This window comes from Bactrocera oleae, chromosome 5 (genome assembly GCF_042242935.1).
Source record: "Bactrocera oleae isolate idBacOlea1 chromosome 5, idBacOlea1, whole genome shotgun sequence".
Lineage (NCBI taxonomy): Eukaryota > Metazoa > Arthropoda > Insecta > Diptera > Tephritidae > Bactrocera > Bactrocera oleae.
In genome coordinates this window covers 73,329,916-73,353,288 of record NC_091539.1, presented here as the reverse complement: position 1 = coordinate 73,353,288, position 23,373 = coordinate 73,329,916, and the positions used below count along the sequence as shown (strand labels likewise).

Below are 23,373 nucleotides of genomic sequence, written 5' to 3'. Positions count from 1 at the left end.
AAAAAGCGGCTTTTAGGACTGCTACCATTTTATTATACAATATTGTATAATAATGTACATGATAAATGTGAGTTCAATTAAATTTTTTTCTTTTTCTTAGTAAGGGATGAAAATCCAATATACAATTTTGAGTACTATTAAAAATATATCAATGCAGTTTTTATTCTTCAAGTGAAATTTTAGAAGAGAATAAAGGGTATTTGTAAAGTGGCACGCAATTCGTCAATATGTACATCATGAATGTAGAAGAAGCTCGGTAAACAAGTTGCCACAGCTTAATCATTATACAATTAAAAACTGTAAAAGAATAAATTTGAAGATTGAATCGAAATGAAATAAGAAACTTGTTTTTACCTGCCCTTCTATTTCACAGTGAGACTGGAGATGAATGTCCTTCATCGCATATATGCATTTGTTCGCATACATCGCAATGAGTAATTAATTTATTTTCATCTTCTTCGACGATTTGCATTACATACTACAATTAATTATATATTGATGTTTAAACATACATACATGAGGATACGATTTTACCATAACCCCTACAGCAATTAAACTAACACAAAATTTTATAATATACATACATATTTTATAAATCTTGAAATTACCTAATATTAATCAGTGACACATTTCAAAGCGTAATGGAAACACAATTTCATTATAATCAAGCTTTCAGCATACTTAACATATTTCAGACATGAACGCAAAATTTAATAAATTAGTAACCAAAAATAATACATACATATGGTTTAATGGATGAGTTAAGTGAATATTTTCGTATAAATTTTGTATTTTTCTAATTGTACGTTTTGTTTACTGACATTCAAATATGATTATAGGATATTATATCATTATAAATTTTTGTTATTGTTGCATATTTATTAGGCTCTTTGGAGATATTTGGAGGACGGTTTAACGTTGGCAATTACAACAACCTCATTCACTTCTATCAACTGTCTCCATCCCATTAGTAGTTTTATAGTTTCCCCATTTCGTTGTACTTTACAACATCACCAAATTGTCATCTTAAGTCTTTTATTGAGACCGGTGATAAATATACAAATTTCTAAAGCAAACGCTTTGCCAGATGTTCCAGAGCTCTATATTTACGTGAGTTTCAAAGAATCTATTGACAGACTATTGAGTACTGATCAAGAGTTATTGCTACATCAGTTGTCAAATACTTTTCAGTAGTTGCGTATAGTAGGGTAATTATTATTCGATACATTCTTATTCATAGACCATTCACTACGCAAAAGCCCCGAAAAAACTATGTAAATGATTAGTTTTTAAGGATTTTTAAATTTATTGTTTAAAATTATTTAATACATCTAGGCCAATTCTATTTATTTCCTTATGATCTTGACATATTTTACTAATATTTAATTTAAACGTTAGTTATTCATTATGATTCTGTAGAACTAAAATTATAAGTTATATTTACTGTATTAAAGATTTCACTTCTCTAAGATGAAACGAAATGAAAGAACAAAAATTTAATCAAGTAAATACGAGCTATGTTTTAAGAAAGTTTCGGCATCATTTTCTATTTCGATTCTGTTTTTAATTATTATGTCAGCTACATCATTATTTTCTACAAAACGCCTTTGCCATTTCGTTAATAAAGAACCGAATACAAAGATTTCAGTTGAGAATTTATTTCCTATGAGCTTCGAGCAGAATACTTCTTAGTCTGAATCTTCGCCACGATCGTCAAACCCTGTTAAATCTACAGATTTCAGCATACCCTGCGAAACAGCGTATTCAATTAGGGCCAGATGGCAAAACACATATTGATCGGGCATTTGTATGGAGTAGGCACGCTGTGAACGAATTTTTTCCACAGTCCCACGAATGTCAGCCGTTCCCACATCTTCTAAACGCGATGTGCATATATCCAATGTTATAAAAGTGCCTATGAAATTTAATTGCAAAGAAATAATTTAATAAAGCAATTTAATTTACTTAATTGTTGTTACTTGTTTTCACCTGTTCGACCAATGCCCGCACTACAGTGTACCACGATAGGCGGTCCCCGCGGATGCCCAGCCCAGGTATCGCCCAATGCTTTTACCATAGATGCTTGTTTTTCTCGCACTTTCTGAAGAAAATTTAACATGGCCATCGCAGAGCTCGGCACACCATAATCGGGCCAACTTGTGAATTGCCAATGTGAAACGTTTCTAATTTCGTCAGTCTAAAATAGAAGAGGTATTTAAGTCAAACTAATTATGCGATATAAAAAATATCTGTCGTTTGCATTGTGATATGATTTTTTGCCAAAAAAATCAGTAAAACAAAGGTTTGAAAATGTATTCAAAAAAAAAATTATAATTAGCACGGTGTACAAAGGGCTTACCTTAAGATTTTTCAATTCTAATGATGCTACTGTATAATCTTCATTTATTTCTATACTAAGTGTTCGCACGTGGAAGTTTCCGAATTCTAAGGAACTATTCTCAGTCGGTTCCCAGTATTGGCCACATTTGACGCGACCACGCTCCATGACCCGTGTTGTCATTACAACAACTAAACAATGTTGCTCCCATATCATACGCCAAAAATCTTGCGATGTTTTCGGTAATGGACCTAAAATCAGATTAAAAAAATGATTGCCTATTATTATCATTGTATTGTGATATTTAAAATTGTAAGGTCAATGCATATGTCATATATGTATATTGTGCAATCGAATGATTCTAAAAATGATTTTATATCTCGACAGATCACAGCTTTTAGTAATTTTATCTATTAAATCAAATGTCATTAAAATAGTGTCTATTCTTGACAACAGCAAACTCTGTAATCTAAACAAACGGAGTAGCGTGCACAATCGTTTACCTTGTGTGGAAATATATGCATTCTTTTGTTTGTAGCCGTCCACAAAATTGGCGTTTATATAATCCTCCCCATCCTCTCTAGACAACACCACCCTACTATGATCATAGCAAAGAACATCCGTGTAACGATTTTTGGTCAAGTTATTCCGCATTCTGCAAAATAATCGATTTAGCATTTTTAATATTAATTCATTTTATATTTGTTGTACAGATCAACAAACCTTGCATAAACGAAGGTGCCCTCAGGCGCCCGATTACGTATTTCGGCATATTCTTTCACCAGACCTTTTCGTCCCTGCTCTTTCACCATTTGAACAATTTGTTCAATTGTTTTTGGGTCTCCTTCTTGTCCAGCCAGGCTGTCGTCATCACTAAACCCCGACGACGCACTACTTGGCGGATTTTCCGACCACAATTCACTTAAGACGGATGAGCCGTTAGAACTGGCGTTGCTGGTAACTGCCGATGGAACAGCTACACCATTCGCCAAAACCACGGAGCCTTGAACTCCACTGGCCTCTAATCCGTTCAGCACTGGCACACCTACTGATGTTTCAACTGAAGCCGTCGTCGTCGCCGCAACCACCCCCGACTCGGTGTCAATTTGGTTGCACACAGATAATAATGACGTGCTATTACTGTTACCTTGATTTAAAGCGGTTGCCGATGTAGCTATGACAGCGCGCAGACTGCTTATTGTGATATTTTCGTTGGGCTCCTCGCCACCCAGTAAGCGTCGACTATAGTCTTCGTTCGTTAATGCGGCTGTCGTCGTATTTATGTTGCTGTTAACGTTTCTGTCTATATCACCAACAATGGTAACTGAACTATTCACAACGTTGCTATTAGTTGTGGCGTTGATTGTGTTGCTTCGATTGAAAGCCACTTGCTCAATATTGGCGAGCAGTTCGTCTTCACGATTCGTCATCGATTTGCGGCACTGTAGCAACCATGTGGCGTGATCGATTTCCAATGCTCCGCCAAGATGCAGGGGCAATGCTTTTAGAGGCACGTGAAGGCCCAACGTTGGCACAGATACAGTAAAGACGCGTTCACGCAATTTTTCCCGTACAAATAATCGCAGAATTTTGAACGGTGCTTTGAACCACAGAGGTGCCGTTACAATTAATACTTTTTTTAAACGCGCTGGATAGCCACCCTGCAAAAACAAAATAAATGAAATAAATACTATACGAATATGTCGAAACGGATATAATCAAAGGCGATTTGCAACGGACATATTAATCCATTAGCCCATATCGTCAAAATTGGAGAGTATGTGCGACGGCTCATCATTCATTTAATATACATAAATTCTCGGATCTTTGTGACTACAGATGTATTGGAAATATTATATATGGCAAATGTACAGCCCAAATTCAGTCTGTGCCACCTTCATAATGAATGGCAAAAATTCAAATCGAAGTATATAAGAATTATACATGTATGTATGTTTTATATAAAGATTTACATATATATGTACGTATTTTAAGAAAATACCTGCACCTGATTGTTTTCGAAACAAGCGCGACGAAAATGTTCACCATCAGATTAAGTAGTACAATAGTGTACATAACTACATTTCGTACGTGTTTAAGTGCAAATAAGTTATTGTGAACGTGAATGTATGTATGTGCGACCTTGTGGCAATACAATTAGAGATTTTCCAATTAACAAAATAACAATGTTAATGTGGTCAAGTTAGTAAGTAACATATGAAAAGCGCTGAGTTTGCTTCTCATAAACAGATTCGTGACATATCGACAGATCTGTTGCAAAAAGGTTTTCATATTGCAAATGCAATGCTGGTTTGTAATTCTGTGAAAGTAAAAATTATCAATGTGAAATTCTGTTAATAACTTTCTTAGGTCTTCTTAGAATAAAGGCCAGACACTTTGTATACTATAGTCTCACACGGCGTATACTAAACGCAACAAGCTACATACATTTTGTTTGTTCACTTGACGAATACATATCTATACATATGTACATACATTCGTTGCTGCGGCGCAATAAAAACCACTTGTTCCGAAAACAACAATTGATTTACAATAGTTTTCCTTTAACGCCCACATACATACGTAGTCATTCATCAACAACATATGAACTAATCAAAAACGAATTATTTGACTTGAAGGGTAATAAACCAAAAAAACAAACGATTCGAAATAAGAATAACTAAAGTATGACTTGAAAAGGTAAAGAGTTGAGACGGTCAAACACATATGCCTATAAATTATATATAATATGTATGTATGTATACTGCGGCACATTGAAGGCTTTGTGATTCAAACTTTCTAGTACTCTACAAATATCATAACATCAACTTTCTACAATACAAGTATATTGTAGAAATCGCGAGAAAAGCTTAAAAATTAAAATTTGTATTGATATAATTGATAAAGAATTTTGAGAAATGAATCGGATAATGAATTAGCAATAATAGCTCAGAGTTTAGTTGTCTCATTGGGATTCGGGTATTCGAACTCACTACAGACGTGCGTCCATCAATGATATAATTGCATATATAAGCATAAATACTATAAAATTTTCAAAATCCAAAGGTAATAAATATTTAATTTCGTGCAAAAAAAATTAATTCCACAAGGATATACGAAATACTAAAATATTGATCTGGTATTTATATATATTCATATATGTCGAGCATAGCCTTTTTGTTTGTTTTGTTAACTCTATTCCCGCTTAGTGCACCGCAGAAACATTTTCAATGGTCGAATCAATACGTACATATGTAGCTTTCCCACCACAACTGTTTATATCGACTTTGCAAACTACCAAGAATCACTGAACGCGTTGCATTTTATGATTAATGAAATGTACATATTTCCACTCAGTTCTGTTTAAAATTTAATTGTATTTTTTCATCTATGAGTGATATTTAAGAATTTTTCATGCGAATACACTTTTCTCGATGGCACATACAGAGAAGGGGTTGAATTTCCAGCAGGCTTTCGCCAAAACTATTTCACTTTGCACAATTTTATTTTCACGATTGTATAAACACAATTCATGTGTAGGTATGTAAGTATGTATGTATATATGGATTCTTCACAAGAATTGTTTTGGTGAATTGTTATAAACAATTAATTCCTAGAAATTCGCACCTATTTGCAATGGCTAAATAGAAAAAACTTGATGATAAACAGTTGCCCAAGAAAAAATATGCTCGTCAGTTTCGAAATTTCGCTATATTCGCCCTTACTTTAGTTCAGTCTGACTTTTCTCAGCCCATCCTCTTGTATTGGACAACAGCAACCCCAAAAATTGCCACATTCCTCTCAATATCGACAGCACATTGCGCGAGCGCCTAAAAGAGACTCGTACATTCGTACAATTCGCTTACAATATTTGAGGGTTAGAGCGTTGTTGCAATTCAGGGGTTGATAGGTCATTTAGCTTTCCTCTTTTCGCGTTCTCGAACTCTTCTCGCCGCAGATACAGTTGCCTCCGCTGCAACGATTCAAATATTGCCTCGTCGCAAAGCCATAGGATAAATTGATCTACTCAGTTTTCGCTTTTTCGAGCGCAATGAAAGTGAGCAAAAATGTGCATTCGGTCAGTTGATTACCAGGATAACTCACTTCAACATTTACTTGTGTCCGCTTTTGACGTAGCGAAAACAAAATCATTGTGGGAACAGAGGGAAAGTAGATCATTATGAAAAAAGAACTACATATATACTTTTCAACGTAACTGCATGCACTATTATATTCAGTATATGCATATAAACTTATGTATGTGTGTACACATGCATGTATGTATGTGTACTCATTATCATTGTATTTTAATAGAGAATCTTAAGCAAATATGGAGTTCCCTACTTCCGGTTTCTTGTTTAAGCTTTTAACTTGTTTCTGAAAATACCTTTTTGCCGCGCTTGGCTAACTGTTGTTACCATACGTGTGGATGTCCACATATGTGTGTGGATGACCACATTTGTTTATATGGATCGTCAACAAACAGACATGCTTCATATCCGCCTATTTATTACTTTGTCTATTGCCGAAAAAATTCTGAAAGTCTTTTTATAAGACATACCAACCAATCCAGCGAATTGAATCGTATAAAATTGGGCCAATTCTTAATAGCACACCTAACCCAATCTCAATATGAACTTTTTAGCTTCTCTGTAATTCTTTTTGCCAACTTGTGTGATTTAGAATTGTTTATATATTTATGCCACCAGATTTAAATTATGAACTCAAATTTAACTACACCAAAAAACACAGACAATTTTAAAACCGATTACGTAGAATTTTAGATGAAAGTTACAAATCCAAATGCACAAACGTCAATTTCTACGCCTTAACAAATGACAACACGAAAGAAATTTTCTACACGTAAATACATACTTATGTACATACATATACTATATGTGTTTTTCAATATTTTTTTTTTTTTACTTTTTCATTGACAGTTGCCTTTTCAGTGCAGCTCGACTGAATTTCGCGAAATTATGTAAAATATCTTTTTAAAACAAGTGTGTAGTTTGACTAAAAATATCGAGCACACCAGAAAACTGAGTTATTTATTTATTTATATTGTATATGAAGAGTTGTTTTGCACTCGTGTAACATTAATTAAGCCAAGCTAAGCGAACGACTAGAACAAGTACACTAAATAGCGAATTACTTAATAAAATAAGAGATAGCCCGAAAGTATTGAGTATGCGTGTACGTATATACGTATAATATTCATATATTATAATGAGAAAGCAACAAAAGTGGCAATAGCAACAACAGTTTTAGCTAACTTTGGCGGCAGAAGCAACAAATGAAAAGTGAGTTTAATATGACGCACGCGCACACGTAATCTCGCGTTGACGTTGTTGTTATTATCATTGAAATCTCCCTCCGCACACGAATGTTTTTATTTGTATTAGGTATTTAAATACATACATACGTGGATATTTATGTATACATATATGTACATATGTATAATATATAAATTTATACACGTGAGGGTGGTCCCAGAAGCTTTAGAATCGACTTAAAAATACTACTTTATTTAATAACATTGTCGTTTTAAATGCAATTCTCCAACGGAAGCTTTTTAGAAAACTACTCAATGTGCACATTCTCATCTTGGAACTGGGAAGTTTAAAATGCTGATCAAGTTGGATCGAAAAACAATGGTCTTAGTCAATGTCCAATAAAACTTTTATGAAGGCAAATTTTCCACAATTTCAACTTCGCTGACAAAATATGTGTGAAAAATGAAAACAGTAGAAAAAATTATGCTTACCTTCTTTATATACTTATTAAATGTATTTAATCTACGTTCTTTTTGCTATATTTTGTAGTTAAGAGCATACTCTGATCACATATATTATTTAATATATTCAGTGGCAGGTCGGATACTTTTGGTACTGCCTTCGTATAGTCGTAAATATGTATGTAATTACTCTCCCACCACTTGGAACTTTACCTATTTGAACAGTCAGCCACAAATGAATTTAAAAAATAGATATATATGTACATATATGTATATATACATTTGCATACAGCATATATACATATGGTATGTATTTTGCATATCATTATAATTATGGTGTTAATGGTTACCTGATCATACATATCTACATGCATACATATGTAAATATTTGCGATCGCCAAAAAAAGCTTGAGAGAGATTACTTTGGCAAACTATACTATATCTAACCTATACCTACATATGTATATATAATATGAGTGTAACCGGCTGTTTGGTGAGCACATCTTCGCTCACGACTCGCTTATAGCTTCCATTCTCTTGACAATCGTCAGAAATTGCCCCTTTGGTATGTTATAACAACGTGTGCGAATTATCATATTTAAATATTTATGTGCACATGCATTTATAATATTGGCCATAAGCGTAATTTCATTTTTTATTTGCGTCAAAACCGTATATCTACAAGGAGCAAATCCAAATATAATATTAAAACTATATGTTTTTCTGCACTTTACTGTGCACGTAGCTATTAGATGTGTAAATAGAGAGAGGGTAATGTCTCTTCTTAAAAACGGAAACAAAATTTCGCGCGTACAGGAATTTATTTAATTGGCAAGACTGCGGTCAGACGCGACGACTCGAAGTGATTAAGAAATGAAGCAACGAGGATAAAGAAAGCGCACCGAGTTGTTTCTGCTCGGGGAACACGCTTTAAGTGTTCGCTGCCAGAAAATTTGGCATTTCTTTTCAATTTGAAAATTTTTCTGGTTGTACAGTTCTTTTTACAACTTCTAACTATCATTCACTGGCTCTCTCGCGGATGTTGATACAGTGTGAAAATAAATGAACTGAGATTATAACCAATAATATAAGAGTAAAATTAAGTATTATACCATCAGTAAATATATTCAAATATGCTAAAATATTTGAAAATTGCCGTAATGAACAACAAAACTGTTCCTGTCTGAACACCGTCTTGGATGCAAGCAATAATGGTGTTTGTTTCTGTACCAGCTATTAGGAAGAATAAGAGTAAAAAAAATAAACTGCTCTCACAAAGAGCAAATAAACAAACAAGTCAGAGGTGTTTTCGGCAACCAATCCAAACTATCAATTGGAAATGAATAAGTGAAAGATTTAAAAAAAATTGTTAAGGGCCACTGTAGAATTTTCAAAAATTCGTTTTTTCTTTTTTTCGCTTAAACTATGCTTTATAGTCAGCCATACAAATAAGTTTCAAGTTGATTTGTAGCGAGGACAATTTTTTCAAAACACTTTAAGCGTATAAGAGGTAGGCTTACCTCCGGCTCAGCTATGTATATGTGAAATTTTAAGTGCGTTTTTCTCAAACTACTTTTTTCCAATTGGCGAGTTAACTTTGTCAATTTTTATTTGATCGGCTTTAAATTTGGAGTTTATCTTCAGAAATTGATTTTGTATAGAAGTACATAGGGAAATTTCGATTGAATCAAAACCTTTTTTTATAGCCGGTTTATTACGAAATTATTAGGTATTCTCATGTAGATTAACGACGTTTATTTATTTTGTCCCAGGACAACAATTGTTAATGCTAAATGCCTTGCGCCGGCGATTTGTTTACTATAGTCAACAAAATTACCCGAAACGAATATTTTTTCATCAGCTTAAGGTTGATACTTGATAAGTGTTTCATTAGTTCTGAGAATAAATGATTATATCACGAAAAAATTAATCTGCACATGATTTTGTAGAGATTTCGAAAAAAATAGTTCCCTAATGTAAATAAACACAAAATCCATTTTTTATGCTTCTGGAACTTTTATATATATATTTGGTACTTATAAAATGTTGGCTTCAGATCTTTTGATATTTTTCGAGTATTTAGAGTATTCAAATAACATTTAATGTTTTTTCCATCACGAATATCTACTAGAATTCCACATAAAAATAATATACTAGGTATAGATGAGACAGCAAACAATTACTTTTGAATAAACAAAAATTAATAAAGCAAATAATAAAAAAACACAACAATAAAAATTAATATAGCAAAATTTTGTTTGAAGACAACGCTGCAACAGTTGTAGGGTTATCTATTTCTTGGTCGCCAGCTTTTTAATTCCTTTAACATTGCATATTATCAGAGAAAATCTTTCCTCACGTTATTTGTTTTTCATGCTGTTAGAAGTACATCCTTTTCTTCAAGGATATAATCAGTTTGCTAAAAATTAAATGAAATTTTTATATCTCTCAAATCATTAGCCCAAACTAATTAAACTATGGTACAAATAGGGACAAACTGATATTACTCTTTGATCATAAAGCAAACGCTTTCTCGCTTCTTCTCTGGAAGGAGCTTAACACTCTCCCTCACAAAATCATACCACAACCTGTGCCTCTTGATGTCTCTGGTCGAACACTTACACAGCGAGACCCGTATGCTTCCGCTTAAGGAACACAACAAACCCCTCTCCAAGCAGTTTTTGCTGGAAAGTTTTCGCAGAAACCACCCCTGCAGTCGTCTGCTTGAAGCGGAACCGCCTCCTAGGAACATCAAGAGGTCCTTCCTTGACTAAGTCGACGACACTGAACAGTACGCCGACCAGACTTCGGACGCAACAAACTTCAGACATGCACTGACCGCTATTCACAGTGAAGCCATTAACACCTTCACAGATTCCCTCTGAGTGAATGGTGTACTTGAAAATTTATTTAGATTTTGGTGAAAAATTCAGGTTTTTGGGATTATTTAAAGATTAAAGAAAGGTAAGTAAAAAAGGGTTTAATAACTAATTCACTCAACAATTGATGTTCTTTTATAGAGAATGGGTAAAAATCACGACATACTAAAGGAGAAAAAAGTGCAAGCTGTAGCTTTTCTGAAAGCTTGAAATTTTAGTTAATCCACAATAGGCAAAAATCTTGGAATTTCTAAGACATCGATTGAAGTGGCAAAAAAAACTAAGTGCGGGGTTTGATGACACAGCAATTTTCGGAAATAACAGGAACAACTGCAAGGGCTTCCGAAGACTACAGACAGAGCAGATTGTTAGAGAAGCTTTGCAAGTTCGCTTCTGAAAGCATTTTAAAAGCAGTTAGGGACTGTGCTGTGGAAATTTCGAACCGTACTTTGCGTAGACGTTTTTACGAAAATGGACTTTAGTGCAAGAGGCCATCTAAACAGCCAAAATTTACACAGCGATGTAGAAAAGACTTGTTTTATTGGCTAAGCTGCACCACCTATTGGAGTAAGGTAATTCACACATTTTATTACAATCTTAATTTTTTCTTACTGAAGGGGTTACATACAGTTAGAATTTTCAAAAAATCGATTTTATTATTATTTTTTCTTAATGTATATATATTATATTTAAAATACACACAGAAAATTTCAATTCGTTCCGGTCAATATTTTCGAAGTTACACGCAAATTTGAAAAGGCGTTTCAGAGTGCTTAGAAGTACAAACACGTTTTTCTCAAAATGGTGTTTTCAAAATCGGTGACCAACATTACTCAAAAACGGCTAAACCGATTAACACGAGCTTCTTAAATATATTTTTAGTAATTAATCGAAGATTTTTTCTTTTCGATAAATATTTTTGTTTTTATAAACAATTTAAGACCGAAATTTCGTTGAAAAATATATTTTTCGTTTTTTGAGAAACCGTCATTTTGTTTATTCCTTCGATTAATTGCTAGATTTAACATTACTTAAGCGAAATCTGTTTGGTTTTTTAATTTAAGATCATCCAGTTCAGAGATATGGTGGTCACCGCAAAACGTCTTTTTTGAGAGGAGCTCCCGGAGAACAGCTGTATTCCTTTTTAAAAATCATATTTTTTACTAGTACTAAGTCTTAAAATATAGTTGAAAGATACCATAATATGTGCATAAGTTTTTGGATCAATAAATTTAAAAGTTTTCTCAGAAATATTTCTGAAAAATTCACTTATTTTCGGCCTTGTATATAACCCCAGACATATCTAATTTTTTTGTTTTTACGCTTTTTATAGGTAATTTTTAACAATGAACACGGTGTGGCCGCCGTCATCCAAGTGGAAAATTATGTGCGGAAGAGGAGAGGAGAACGATTTTCTGAAGCTTGCATTGTTCCGAGAGTAAGGCATTATCCTTCAGTGGTGGTTTGGAGCTGCATTTCAGACGAAGGACCCGGCCCAATTCACTTTGTTGAAGGTACGATGCGTTCTAACCAATACATAACTGTTTTGAAAATGTTTTTGCCATATTTGGAAAGGCTAAGGTATCCGATAAGAGACTATATGTTCATGCTTGATGGTAGTCCTTGCCATACCTCAAGAGCTAGCACGAATTGCATTAATTCGTTGAATTTGGATGTGCTGCCATAGCCAGGGAATTCCCCCGACTTAAACCCAATTGAACATTGTTGGGCATATCTAAATCGCAAGGTATACCAACGAAAAACACAACAATTGGCGATCGTAAAGAAAACATCAAGCACATATGGGAAAATTACATTCGTAGTATGCCTGATAGGATCGCGGCCGTATTAGCGAATAAGGGTAGGGTTACCAAATATTAAATATATTTGCAATTATCGTCACGAAGACAATTAAATATCATTGTTGCATCACTAAAGCCGAAATAAGTTAAATTGCCAGCGATAATTTAGTTTTTATTACTGATCAAACTTGAAACCTTTCGAAAATATTGCCCGTTCCTAATTCGATGGCCAGGTATTGTATGTAATGTTGAAATTAGTGTTTATCTCGGAACAACTAGCTATAACCGTATTAGCGAAATCAGACCATAACCCCTCTTGACACCAAACACCGGATATCCGGTTATCCGTCAATCTCACACATCGATCTTAATTTTACACATTGGCCATGTGGTAAGAAACCAGAGTTACAACGTTATCTTTACCAAAACGTTATATTAGTCACTACAAACATACATATATCCAAGGCAAATGGTATACATCTTGAAAAAAAAATTCCATTTTTACAGGACAAACAAGGGTGTTTTATAAAACTTACCTTAAGCAATGTTAAAATCTTTTGTGACAAGTCATAGTCAAAGTTTGAGTACTTCGAACCACTCATATCATATATGAAGATTAGACCCGCCCTCTGAGTTTCTGTGTCTTGCAGTGCACAATCAAGTTGATATACGATTCCCTGTAATGTTATCGTATGCGTAACACTTAGAGGACTGTGTTTATTTGCAGTGAAAAGAGCAATAGCTGCTCCATTAGCATCACGGGAAGGCTGTTATGAGAGAAATTTTGTGTTTTTGAAAAATTTATTTATTAAAAATTGTATGAATAATCACTAACCAATATCGTGAATTTTCCAGTTTTTAACTCTGAATACAGTGGTTCCAAATCTGGATTTATGTTGTACAAGCTTTCTCGTAGCCGGATTTGTTCATGTTGTTCGTAAAGTGATACAGCTCTATGTACATCAAATTTTCGTGCGTAGAGAAATTTTATCGCTGTGGTACATGATATATTTCGTCTAACATTTGATGAGGATCCATTACAAAGTTCAATAAATTGTTTGACGGCCTAAAAAAATAAAAATAAATTTTTTTATAGTCGAATCAAAGAGCCGGTCATACATGAGTACTAGCAACACAATTTTGTTTAATCATAATTTAAAAAACTTTACAGAAACCAGAAAGAATAATCAATGCCCTACTACTCATTTGAAACCCTTATGAATATAATTTTCGGTTTCTATATTAAATCGTTGCAATAATCACTTCTTGATTGACAAATTTTAAAAAAATCTGAGGACTCTATAATGCCTGTGGCCATCCATCTTGAGAGATGCTCTCTTCTACACATGTCAACATTTCCTTTTGTAAAATATTGATTAAGATGGAAAACTAGGCAATTTTGTATTACATTTATATTTTAAGTTGATTTAATGTTGTTGTTGTTGTAGCGGCAGAATATAATTAGAATTTAAAAAAAAAAAAAAAAAAAATCATCCCGGTACCCTCCATAAGTCACAATGGGTATGAGACTTTCTATTAAATTTTTTACACTCAAACATTTCTGATTTGGAAAAAAGTAATAATAAGTGCAAAGCACAACTTTAGGAAATTTTATAATAAAGAATTGACCACCTAATACCTGCAAACACTGATCGTGGGTGATATTTTTTATCAACAAACTTAACATTGTAATATGTGTTTTGTTTTTTCAAGATTAGCTCAGTGATCAAAAACTATATAATTTGAAAAAGAATTCGTATATAAGGAGTTTACAAAACGCAAATAATTTTTTGACTAGTGGGATGTTACATTTGTAGCTTCTCGATGCAACCACTTCCATTGTACTGGTTTAATATAAGACGAGTGTTGCCGATCAGACCTTGGTGACGTATGGAAGTAAAACTACAGTCATTACTTGATTGTCGGCGTTGCTCTGAATACTTTCCCCTTGAGTCATTCTGTTACCCATATAAATGTACATATGTATATCACTTTTATTGATATTTTCGTAACGTAATTTTCTGTTTGTTTAAAATTATATATGCATCTGCACATACATATAAACAATACATTTTTTATATAAATGGACTGCCGAAAAGCTTGGGTTATCACCAAAATAATACCGTATAATTAACTACATGTGTATATTGTAATTAGTTGAGGAATAAAAATTCCATAGCTGCTTCTACGTTATTCAAATGTGGGGATGAAGATGATAATAATAATGAAATACATAATATATTTATAAGTACAAATATGTACATATTTGTGTAATCAAGCAACTGCAATAATTTACTCTACTTACTCTCTGGAAAGTGTTGTTTTCGATTGTAGTTCAATTAATACAAATGAAGCCACGGTACTTGAATTGGGCACAGAGATTTACGAAAGAGAAACCGAAAGGTATCCAATTGGTACATTTTGTTACTACTTTGCCCTTCTCAGTTGTCAACATTTTGTTTGGTTTATCAAGTAACTAGCATTCTATCTTCTCATAAACTAAATCAGACTTTAATCCATAGAAGTGTGCTAACCGTACATTGAGAAAATGTGTTACTAGCCCTCATTTCACACTCTTCTCCAGACAAGTTGCATAAAATGTTATTAATCGCACTTCTCTCTTGTTCTTCCTAGTTTTTTTTAGCAAATAATTGTTTTAAAACACACACACACATATGTAAGCCCCATTTACAATGAAAAAAATAATTGTACCTTTGTATTTTTCCAGCTGTCAGCTGTTATCCTATTAGAAATCAGAAAAGGTATGGCGAAACATAATGAAAACAAAAAAGAAGATAGAAAATGAAAAGCAATATTCAGCAACCGTACATTTGTGTATACAAACGCGGATAAGACCACTTGTAAACATACAACATACACACGTGCATATGCAATTAATTTATCCTTATTCAAAGCACACTAATTCCAAAACAATTTCTAAGAACAATATGTACATGAAGTACATCAATTTCTGCATTTAAATCCACATAATTACATGAAATATTCAAATGGCAAAGTTCGTTATAACATTAAATAGCACCTTATTTCCGTTCAATTATGACGATATGTGATGGAATTTTTAACCGAAAATCAGAGAACTTAAATCCACTGATTCAGCTCTTTTAAATTTCCATCTATAGAAGTTCGGCGGTAGTATAACGATTTGTCACATTTATTATTTAAATAACACTTTCACTAGCAAGATATTTAATACTATATATTTCTTCATAAGTATATTGTGAAACGTAAAAAATGTAATTGGAACATAAATTTTACTTACAAAATTTACATCTTCCGACGCCATTTTGAGTGAGTGTAATTCTGACATGACTCCAGTTCTTCTAATCGCGCTTTGTAGTCCAAACAGGGTTGCTCCCACAAATGTTTAATAATTTTATATTATGTATTTTACTAACAAATTCGTAAATTATCTGTTCACTTAACATATTTCGTATGTGTTTTATATATGTTTATTGGTTAATGGTGTACTTTATTGTTATTTTATTTATTTTTAACATAAAACCGATTGACTTTCTCTGAAAACGCTCAACAAGAATCCTAATTGAAAGCAAACATCAACAAAAACAATCAATTCCTAAATCTATTACATTTTGCTAGCCTGCGAATTATCTCTAGTGCAACACTTTTAATGAATCACCATTGTTGTTAATATTGCCACTTGGTTCATATTCTTGTGCATTATAAAAAAAAAAAAGAATATTGAATACGACAGTTTTGCCGTTATTCTTTTAATGCTTAATTCACTTAGAACTTTTGCACCGATTTGCGTCAGACATTTGCTTTGACAGTAAAGTTGGGCCTTAAGAGTCTTTATCACATAAATGTTTAGACCATGATGCCATCATTTTTTCTTTACAGTTGCTATTAGTACCGGATTTAGTAGTCGCGGTAATGTTAGTTTTTGTTATGCCTTTGAGTTGCTTCTTAGTCAGTGACTTATATTGTACGTCAGCTCTTTCGTACACTATAAAATATCCTTTCCTTTGCGAAAATCCGGCAGGGCGTCTTCATCGTATCAGGTGGCAATCACTATATTTGTTTCCTCGTACTTTATTTTTTGTTATAGTGTCGTTCGTATCTAAGTGAAAATTAAAAACACTTTTCAGTAATTAAAACTTTTGAAAAGTATATATATATTTGCATTTTAGAAATAAACTAGTTCTTATAGTGAAAAATCTAGGAAATCAATTATTTGTTTTTGTTATCATAAGAAGGAAGCAACCAATTAGGCCGTAGTCTAAGAAGTAGGAATTCACTAAAACTAATATTTTTTTATTCAAGCCCTAAAAATCCTCTACTAAGCTATCGAACGTTTTCTTTTATTAAAGCCAGAAGAATAACGCAGTTTTAAGTGTTTAATATGAGCGGCGGTGGAGTTGGGAGTGACTCTGCTGCGCCGAGTGGTCCGCGAGTCGTACATATTTACAAGACGGAAACAGGTAATTACGGCAAGAAAAATAAAATTACTTTGATTTTATATTTATCTGCATCAAAGTTAGCAGTTGTCTTACGATTTCGAACTTTCAAGTGCAATACTATACTGATAGTCTTAAAAACACATACACCTAAACGTAAAAGAAACGTAATGTATTGATTTTTTTAATATTAGGTTTTGGTTTCAATGTACGTGGACAAGTTTCTGAAGGTGGGCAGCTTCGTTCGATAAATGGGGAATTGTATGCTCCCTTGCAACATGTAAGTGCTGTTCTGGAAAATGGGGCGGCAGAGAAGGCTGGAATAAAAAAAGGGGATCGTATTCTAGAGGTGTAAGTATTCTTGACGAATAATAGAAGCTTAATAACTATTTATTATGAATTATAACATAAATTAATTTTTATCCGTATCTCTCCCTATCAGTATACTCTTTTCTTTAACTGTAACAATTAAATTTTTGGATTGGTAGTATGGTATTTGGGGGTAAATCATATACAATAGTACGATTAGCTTCATTACGCCCACTTAATGTATTCGCATATGATACGACTAATCAACTACTAAACCTTTAACAGGGTTATATTATTTGTTGAAGGTTTATGCTAGGCAAATGTAATAATATTTTACATATATAATTTTATTTAGTTTCAAGTACTACGTAGGATAGGAATAGTTCCGAATAGTTACTTTTTTACATAAAGAAATTAATTAAAGGACAGTAAGACAAACATAACACCTAAAGCTTTATATAATTATGTGCAGCCTTATAATTGGATAACTTCTCATACAAAACGAACAATTTATTTCTTATCGTTCTGTTTAACCTCTTTTACAGAACCATTTAAATTGTATTGTTTTCGATTTGAAATGCGATCAAGTCAACACCCACTAAGGAAAATTTAAATATATTAAAAATATATGTGTGTATTGTAATAGTAAGATTAATTATTTCTTGCCATAATTGTTCACAATTTGGGATGAATATACGGAGTAGCTTATCAGTTATTTATAAACAAAAACATAGTATGTACATGATAGTCAATTTCGGCATAGATAAGACGTGCAAATATATTAAATGTTGTATTTATTTTTAATTGCAAGTATTTATTCTTACTTGTGCATCCCAATTATTTAAGTATTTGGGAGATAATACGAAAACGGAACAATACGCATTTTCAACCCAACAGTAGCTTCAGACATTTTCCACTTTTTAATCGATGAGTTAGGAACAGGATCAGTTGTACTGAAGAATTGATATTTTTAACTGCAATGGAATCCCAGAAGAATTTGGGAAATTTGGTTGGCGGAGATCTATTGATTTATTTAATTATATTTCGCATATATGAAAAGAATTAAATTTCTACACAATGAAGTAAGAGTGCTAGAAACCAATTTTTGATTACCATGGCAATTGAACGTATAGTGCTTTTGTAGAAATTAGAAACCTAACTTATATAAAAGCTGATTAAGCCTATCATTGTATTTTTAAAAAGTCCTTGAACCTTTGCAATGTTAGCATTTTTCAGGAAAACAACTCAATGGCGTATAAAAGCTATTCTGTGAACGAAATTGTACGTGTGTTAAAAAATAGTAGAGAGCTTATATGAATATATTTTGTATTGAATGTTCGATGTATGAAATAAAAGATTAGATTAAATTTGATAACATAACATTGTGGATTCCTAGTACTATATTAAATAAAGTATTTTTATTTTTCAGGAATGGTGTTAGCGTAGAAGGGGCTACACATAAACAAGTCGTTGATTTGATTAAGTCGGGAGGAGATTGCTTAACTTTAACGGTAATTTCAGTGACACAGCAAGTGAGTAGTACTCAAAATTATACATATTTCTCTTTTGATTTGGTATAAAATTTATTTTAAAGGAAGCTGAGAGGCTTGAACCTCAGGAAGATCAAAGTGGTTACTCATATATTGACTATTCAGATAAACGCTCGTTACCCATTAGGTAATTTAAGATTATATTTTAATAGATCAACCTTTTAGAATAATTCCCGTTTTTTAGTATTCCAGATTATAGTATTGTAAATCGCAATGGAGAGCGCTACATCGTATTCAATATTCATATGGCCGGGCGTCAGCTGTGTTCCCGTCGTTATCGGGAGTTTGCCAATCTTCACTCAATATTACGAAAAGAATTCGCCGGTTTCAATTTCCCAAAGCTTCCAGGAAAATGGCCATTCCAATTGAGTGAGCAGCAATTGGATACACGGCGGCGAGGCCTTGAACAGTATTTAGAAAAGGTGTGCGCAGTGCGCGTGATTGCTGAAAGTGATGCTGTTCAAGATTTTCTGACTGACTCTGAAGATGATATATCCGCTTCTCCAGTGGATATCAAAGTAATGCTGCCTGATCATGAAGTATCGACTGTCTCTGTCCGAAAATCTGCTAACGCGCAGGCTGTATGGGAGCTACTGGTCCAACGTGCCAATCTTACATCATATACACAGCAATATTTTTACCTTTTTGAGATTGTTGAATATAATTTTGAACGAAAACTTCAGCCACATGAAATTCCACATCAGCTGTACGTGCAAAACTACAGTACTGCATCAAGCACTTGCCTTTGTGTACGCCGGTGGTTGTTTTCAGTTAATAGGGAACTTGGACTACCGGATGGTGAGCAAGCAGCAAAATTTATTTTCTATCAGGTAAACAAGTTTTAAAATATTCCAAAATAATAATAATCATTTGGTATGTCGTAGGCGGTCGATGAAGTTAATCGTGGGTATATACGCGCCGAAGGGCGCCTTTACGAGTTAAAAGCCTTGCAAGATGCGAAGAAAGCATCGGAATATTTGGCATTGGCGCGCACACTACCAGGATATGGTGATGTTGTATTTCCGCATTGTGCCTGTGATAGCCGCAAGGAAGGGCATGTCATACCAGCTGTCGGTAAGTAGATACGACTATTAAATTCGTTAATAAATGAAATGCTAAGTTCAGAATAGTATATGTTTTGCTTATACATCTCATTAAGCATGAAGGGTTGCTTTAATTTACAAATCTAAAGTAAAATATTGGACACATATATTTCTGTATGAAAACACTTATACATTTTTTTATCAACTGCCGAAATATCTCGAATACATAAATATGTATTTGTTTTAAAATATTAAATACATTGGCAAAAATTCTAAAATATATGCTCGAACTTAGTGATTACAAATATACAGGTCGAAAATAATAAAAATCCATATGCACGTTGAATAATATTAATATATATTATAATTTCCTAAGGTTTCAAGTAGTTTTCTGGTAAATCCTAATTTATCACGTTGTCAATCTGCTTTTCATCAGGTATAAAGAGTTTCCGTTTGCATGCTTGTCGGGAAGATGGTTCAATGGAGGCGCAAATGGTCGAGCTAACCTGGGAAAGTATAACACGGTGGGAGAGCGACGAAGAGTCCATGTCTTTTTGCTTTCAATACAATCGTCCGGATAAACCGGCGCGTTGGGTAAAAGTATATACGCCATATGTAAGTATGCTTTGTTATTTCATTCAAACAATCAAATTTTTTATTGGTTTTCCAAAACTACAGCATTCATTTTTAGCTGATTGTTTCGATCGAATAGTGGAGGAACGAAAGTGGGAAGACACTGGTGATTAACAGAAACGCGTTCACAACGCTTGAGCGTGGGATTCAATTTATTCTAGTTTTACAACCATTTAGGCATTTCATAGAATCAATTCATTATCTCTTAGCATTTCACTATTTACACCAGTTGATAATCAACATCTGAAAGCTACAACATTTTCTACTCTTGTCATTTCCACTCACACAACTCGTCTACTCCGTCGAATGAATTATTTCGTGTACTTAGTAGAAAGTGGGTCTGATAAATTGTTATAACTTAATTTTTTTTATTAAATGAATGGCCATAACATCCTGAATATATAATAATTGAAATATTAATTAAACTGATCAAATCAACCAAAATTGTTAAATCAATAACAATAATAAGTTAACGAGCTTTGCATGCATTATATCATACAACTTAATTACATATAACTCAGAAATGACAGTTTTTAAAATTAAGTAAAATGTAAATACATATGTATACATGTATTTACCATTAATGCACCATAACACTTTCAAATGTGAACAAATTTGCATTTTCGCACTAAGATCAATTTGCTTTTAACGTAAATACATTCAAATTAATCTAAGATGTTTAAAGAAATTAATATGAAAATTGTTGTCAATTTCTAAGGAAGAAGGTTAACGTACTCCATAGTAGAACAAAAATATATAGAAAATTTAATTGACATGCAAATAACAAAAATATAAATAATTCATTGAATATGGGTGAAAATCAAATAAAAACAAATTATTTATGAATGCAAGCTCTAATAACCGTTGAAAATAGCTATAAAGTGAAAACCATACGCATTGACCTAAAGTAAATGATAGTTACAATATGAAATATAATTGTGGAGAACCAGGAACATTCTACTACAATTTCTCATGTAAATTTAACAAAAATCGTAAAACGAACAAACATAAATACAAAGGAGCTGTATTTTTTTGCAAGTATATAAAAATAGACTCATAAAAATCTATTTGTATGTATATAGTAATTCTATATTATCAGTACAAACAAAGCGTATTCAGTAACTCAGAGAACATCCGAAATGAGAATACTTCATTTATATATTTTTTTTTCAACAAAGCCGATGTCCGCGGTATATTTTTTGGAGTTTTTTCTTTTTCCTTGAAATGTTTTATATATTCGTCTAAACACTTTGAAGATGTTGTGTAGAAGTATGTATGTATGTGCTTTCGCCTTTAGAAGAAACATATTTTTTCTCTATATTTCTAAGTTAAAACATATTGTGAGCCTAAGATATCGGCAATATAGAACAATTAAATACATACCCCTTATTAATGTAAAAACCTGCAGTTATATTCATACTATTTTATTTTAAATAAACCTAATTCTAAGCTTTAGAAATGAGGGCAAGAAATTTTCAAACATGAACTAACTCGCATTGTACACTTTTTAAGCACATATATGAAAATTGTTGACTCATGTTACCACACGTTTCCAAAATTGGTTTGCATATATGTACGAAAGAACTATCATATTATTTTAAAGTATGCTTACAAACTATTTTGATTACAAAATATAGTGATATTCCTTAGGTTCATGATACTTACAAATCGTTCTTTAAAAAGCATAAATGTGGCCATTACATTACAATAATTACGATATACTAGCAAACTAGTTCTGGCTCTGACATTCCTTATGTAGGTAAAATGAGTATCCAAGCATCAGACGAGTGTATATGAGTCTAACGGTAACGGCCAGGTGGCTGAATACATGTACTAAATATAATTAGAAATGTACAGAAATTGTCAATCCTGTCAAAAACATTTGCTTAAATCCAGCATATTCCTATAGCTACTCTAAGCTCTGCTGATGCATCAAGACTCAAATGAAAAATAAGAGCATATATAATTATTTAACTTAAGTATAAAATAGATTGTTACAACTCTCATATTAACATGAATTTGATTATATTATTTTTATTATAAACATTTATAGCTTGTCAATACATTTTGCTTAAATCAGATAATATTTCATTAATATATTCATGTATATCAACTACAACTAGTATGAAACTATAAACCATAGAGCGATAGAAGGTTTTTGTTTCAATATTTAGACCTTTCAAAATTATGTTTCCACTATTTGAAAGAATAAATATTCACAGCTTATTACAATCAACTTGATTAAGGAGTTGGCTACGAAAATATATTACAAAACTTTAAAAACATAATTCGAAACTAAAATGTTTAGATCTCTTGCATAAATGAATTTACAGACATTTATTTTATATTACAGGCAGTTGCTGTCTTAAATTTAAAACTTCACTATCACATTTTTTTAGATTTACGTCATGAACATATATTGTGATCATTTAAATTATTATTATATTTTATTATTATTGCCAATAAAATAAACTGCGTCTAAATCAATTACGTGTAAAATACATGTGGCTTGTGGGTTGGATGTGTCTTTACTAATAGTAACTAAAATTCAAAAGCGATCATACTACCCCTGGTCTAGTGTCTATATTACCGTTGTTATTTTTATGGAGCGTTGCATTTTTATTCTACCTTAAACATCTATTTATA

General features: G+C 32.7%; 2 protein-coding genes across 7 annotated transcripts; one reads left to right on the top strand and one right to left on the bottom strand.

Moving 5' to 3' along the window:
* Window positions 1–1,282: 1,282 nt before the first annotated feature.
* Window positions 1,283–16,195, bottom strand: Ptpmeg2 (Protein tyrosine phosphatase Meg2). The gene is made up of 8 exons (XM_014230460.3): window positions 16,037–16,195; window positions 13,592–13,822; window positions 13,293–13,523; window positions 3,062–3,999; window positions 2,842–2,993; window positions 2,360–2,589; window positions 1,990–2,197; window positions 1,283–1,915 (listed from the first exon to the last, which is right to left on the bottom strand). The coding sequence occupies exons 1-8, from the start codon at window positions 16,082–16,084 to the stop codon at window positions 1,689–1,691; spliced, it is 2,265 nt and encodes a 754-aa protein (XP_014085935.1). The 5' UTR covers window positions 16,085–16,195; the 3' UTR covers window positions 1,283–1,688.
* Window positions 12,309–23,214, top strand: Snx27 (sorting nexin 27). Of its 6 annotated transcripts, none has more exons than XM_036365214.2 (9): window positions 12,309–12,468; window positions 17,106–17,216; window positions 17,387–17,543; window positions 18,931–19,033; window positions 19,096–19,178; window positions 19,236–19,881; window positions 19,936–20,125; window positions 20,531–20,709; window positions 20,773–23,214. In XM_036365214.2, exons 2-9 carry the CDS (start codon window positions 17,138–17,140, stop codon window positions 20,839–20,841), a joined length of 1,506 nt encoding a protein of 501 aa, XP_036221107.1. In that variant the 5' UTR covers window positions 12,309–12,468; window positions 17,106–17,137; the 3' UTR covers window positions 20,842–23,214. The 6 variants fall into 6 exon arrangements, with proteins under 6 accessions (XP_036221107.1, XP_036221106.1, XP_036221101.1 ...); XM_036365213.2 differs by lacking the exon at window positions 12,309–12,468 and adding an exon at window positions 16,779–16,796; XM_036365208.2 differs by lacking the exon at window positions 12,309–12,468 and adding an exon at window positions 16,823–16,902.
* The last annotated feature ends 159 nt before the right edge of the window (window positions 23,215–23,373 follow it).

Coding starts and splice junctions, on each gene's coding strand:
- Snx27 (XM_036365214.2), top strand. CDS start 17,138: ATGAGCGGCGGTGGAGTTGGGAGTGACTCTGCTGCGCCGAGTGGTCCG. Junction 19,034..19,095: donor TAATTTCAGTGACACAGCAA/GTGAGTAGTACT, acceptor TTTATTTTAAAG/GAAGCTGAGAGGCTTGAACC. Junction 19,179..19,235: donor AAACGCTCGTTACCCATTAG/GTAATTTAAGAT, acceptor CCCGTTTTTTAG/TATTCCAGATTATAGTATTG.
- Ptpmeg2 (XM_014230460.3), bottom strand. CDS start 16,084: ATGTCAGAATTACACTCACTCAAAATGGCGTCGGAAGATGTAAATTTT. Junction 2,994..3,061: donor GGCACCTTCGTTTATGCAAG/GTTTGTTGATCT, acceptor ATTATTTTGCAG/AATGCGGAATAACTTGACCA. Junction 1,916..1,989: donor TGCGGGCATTGGTCGAACAG/GTGAAAACAAGT, acceptor TAAATTTCATAG/GCACTTTTATAACATTGGAT.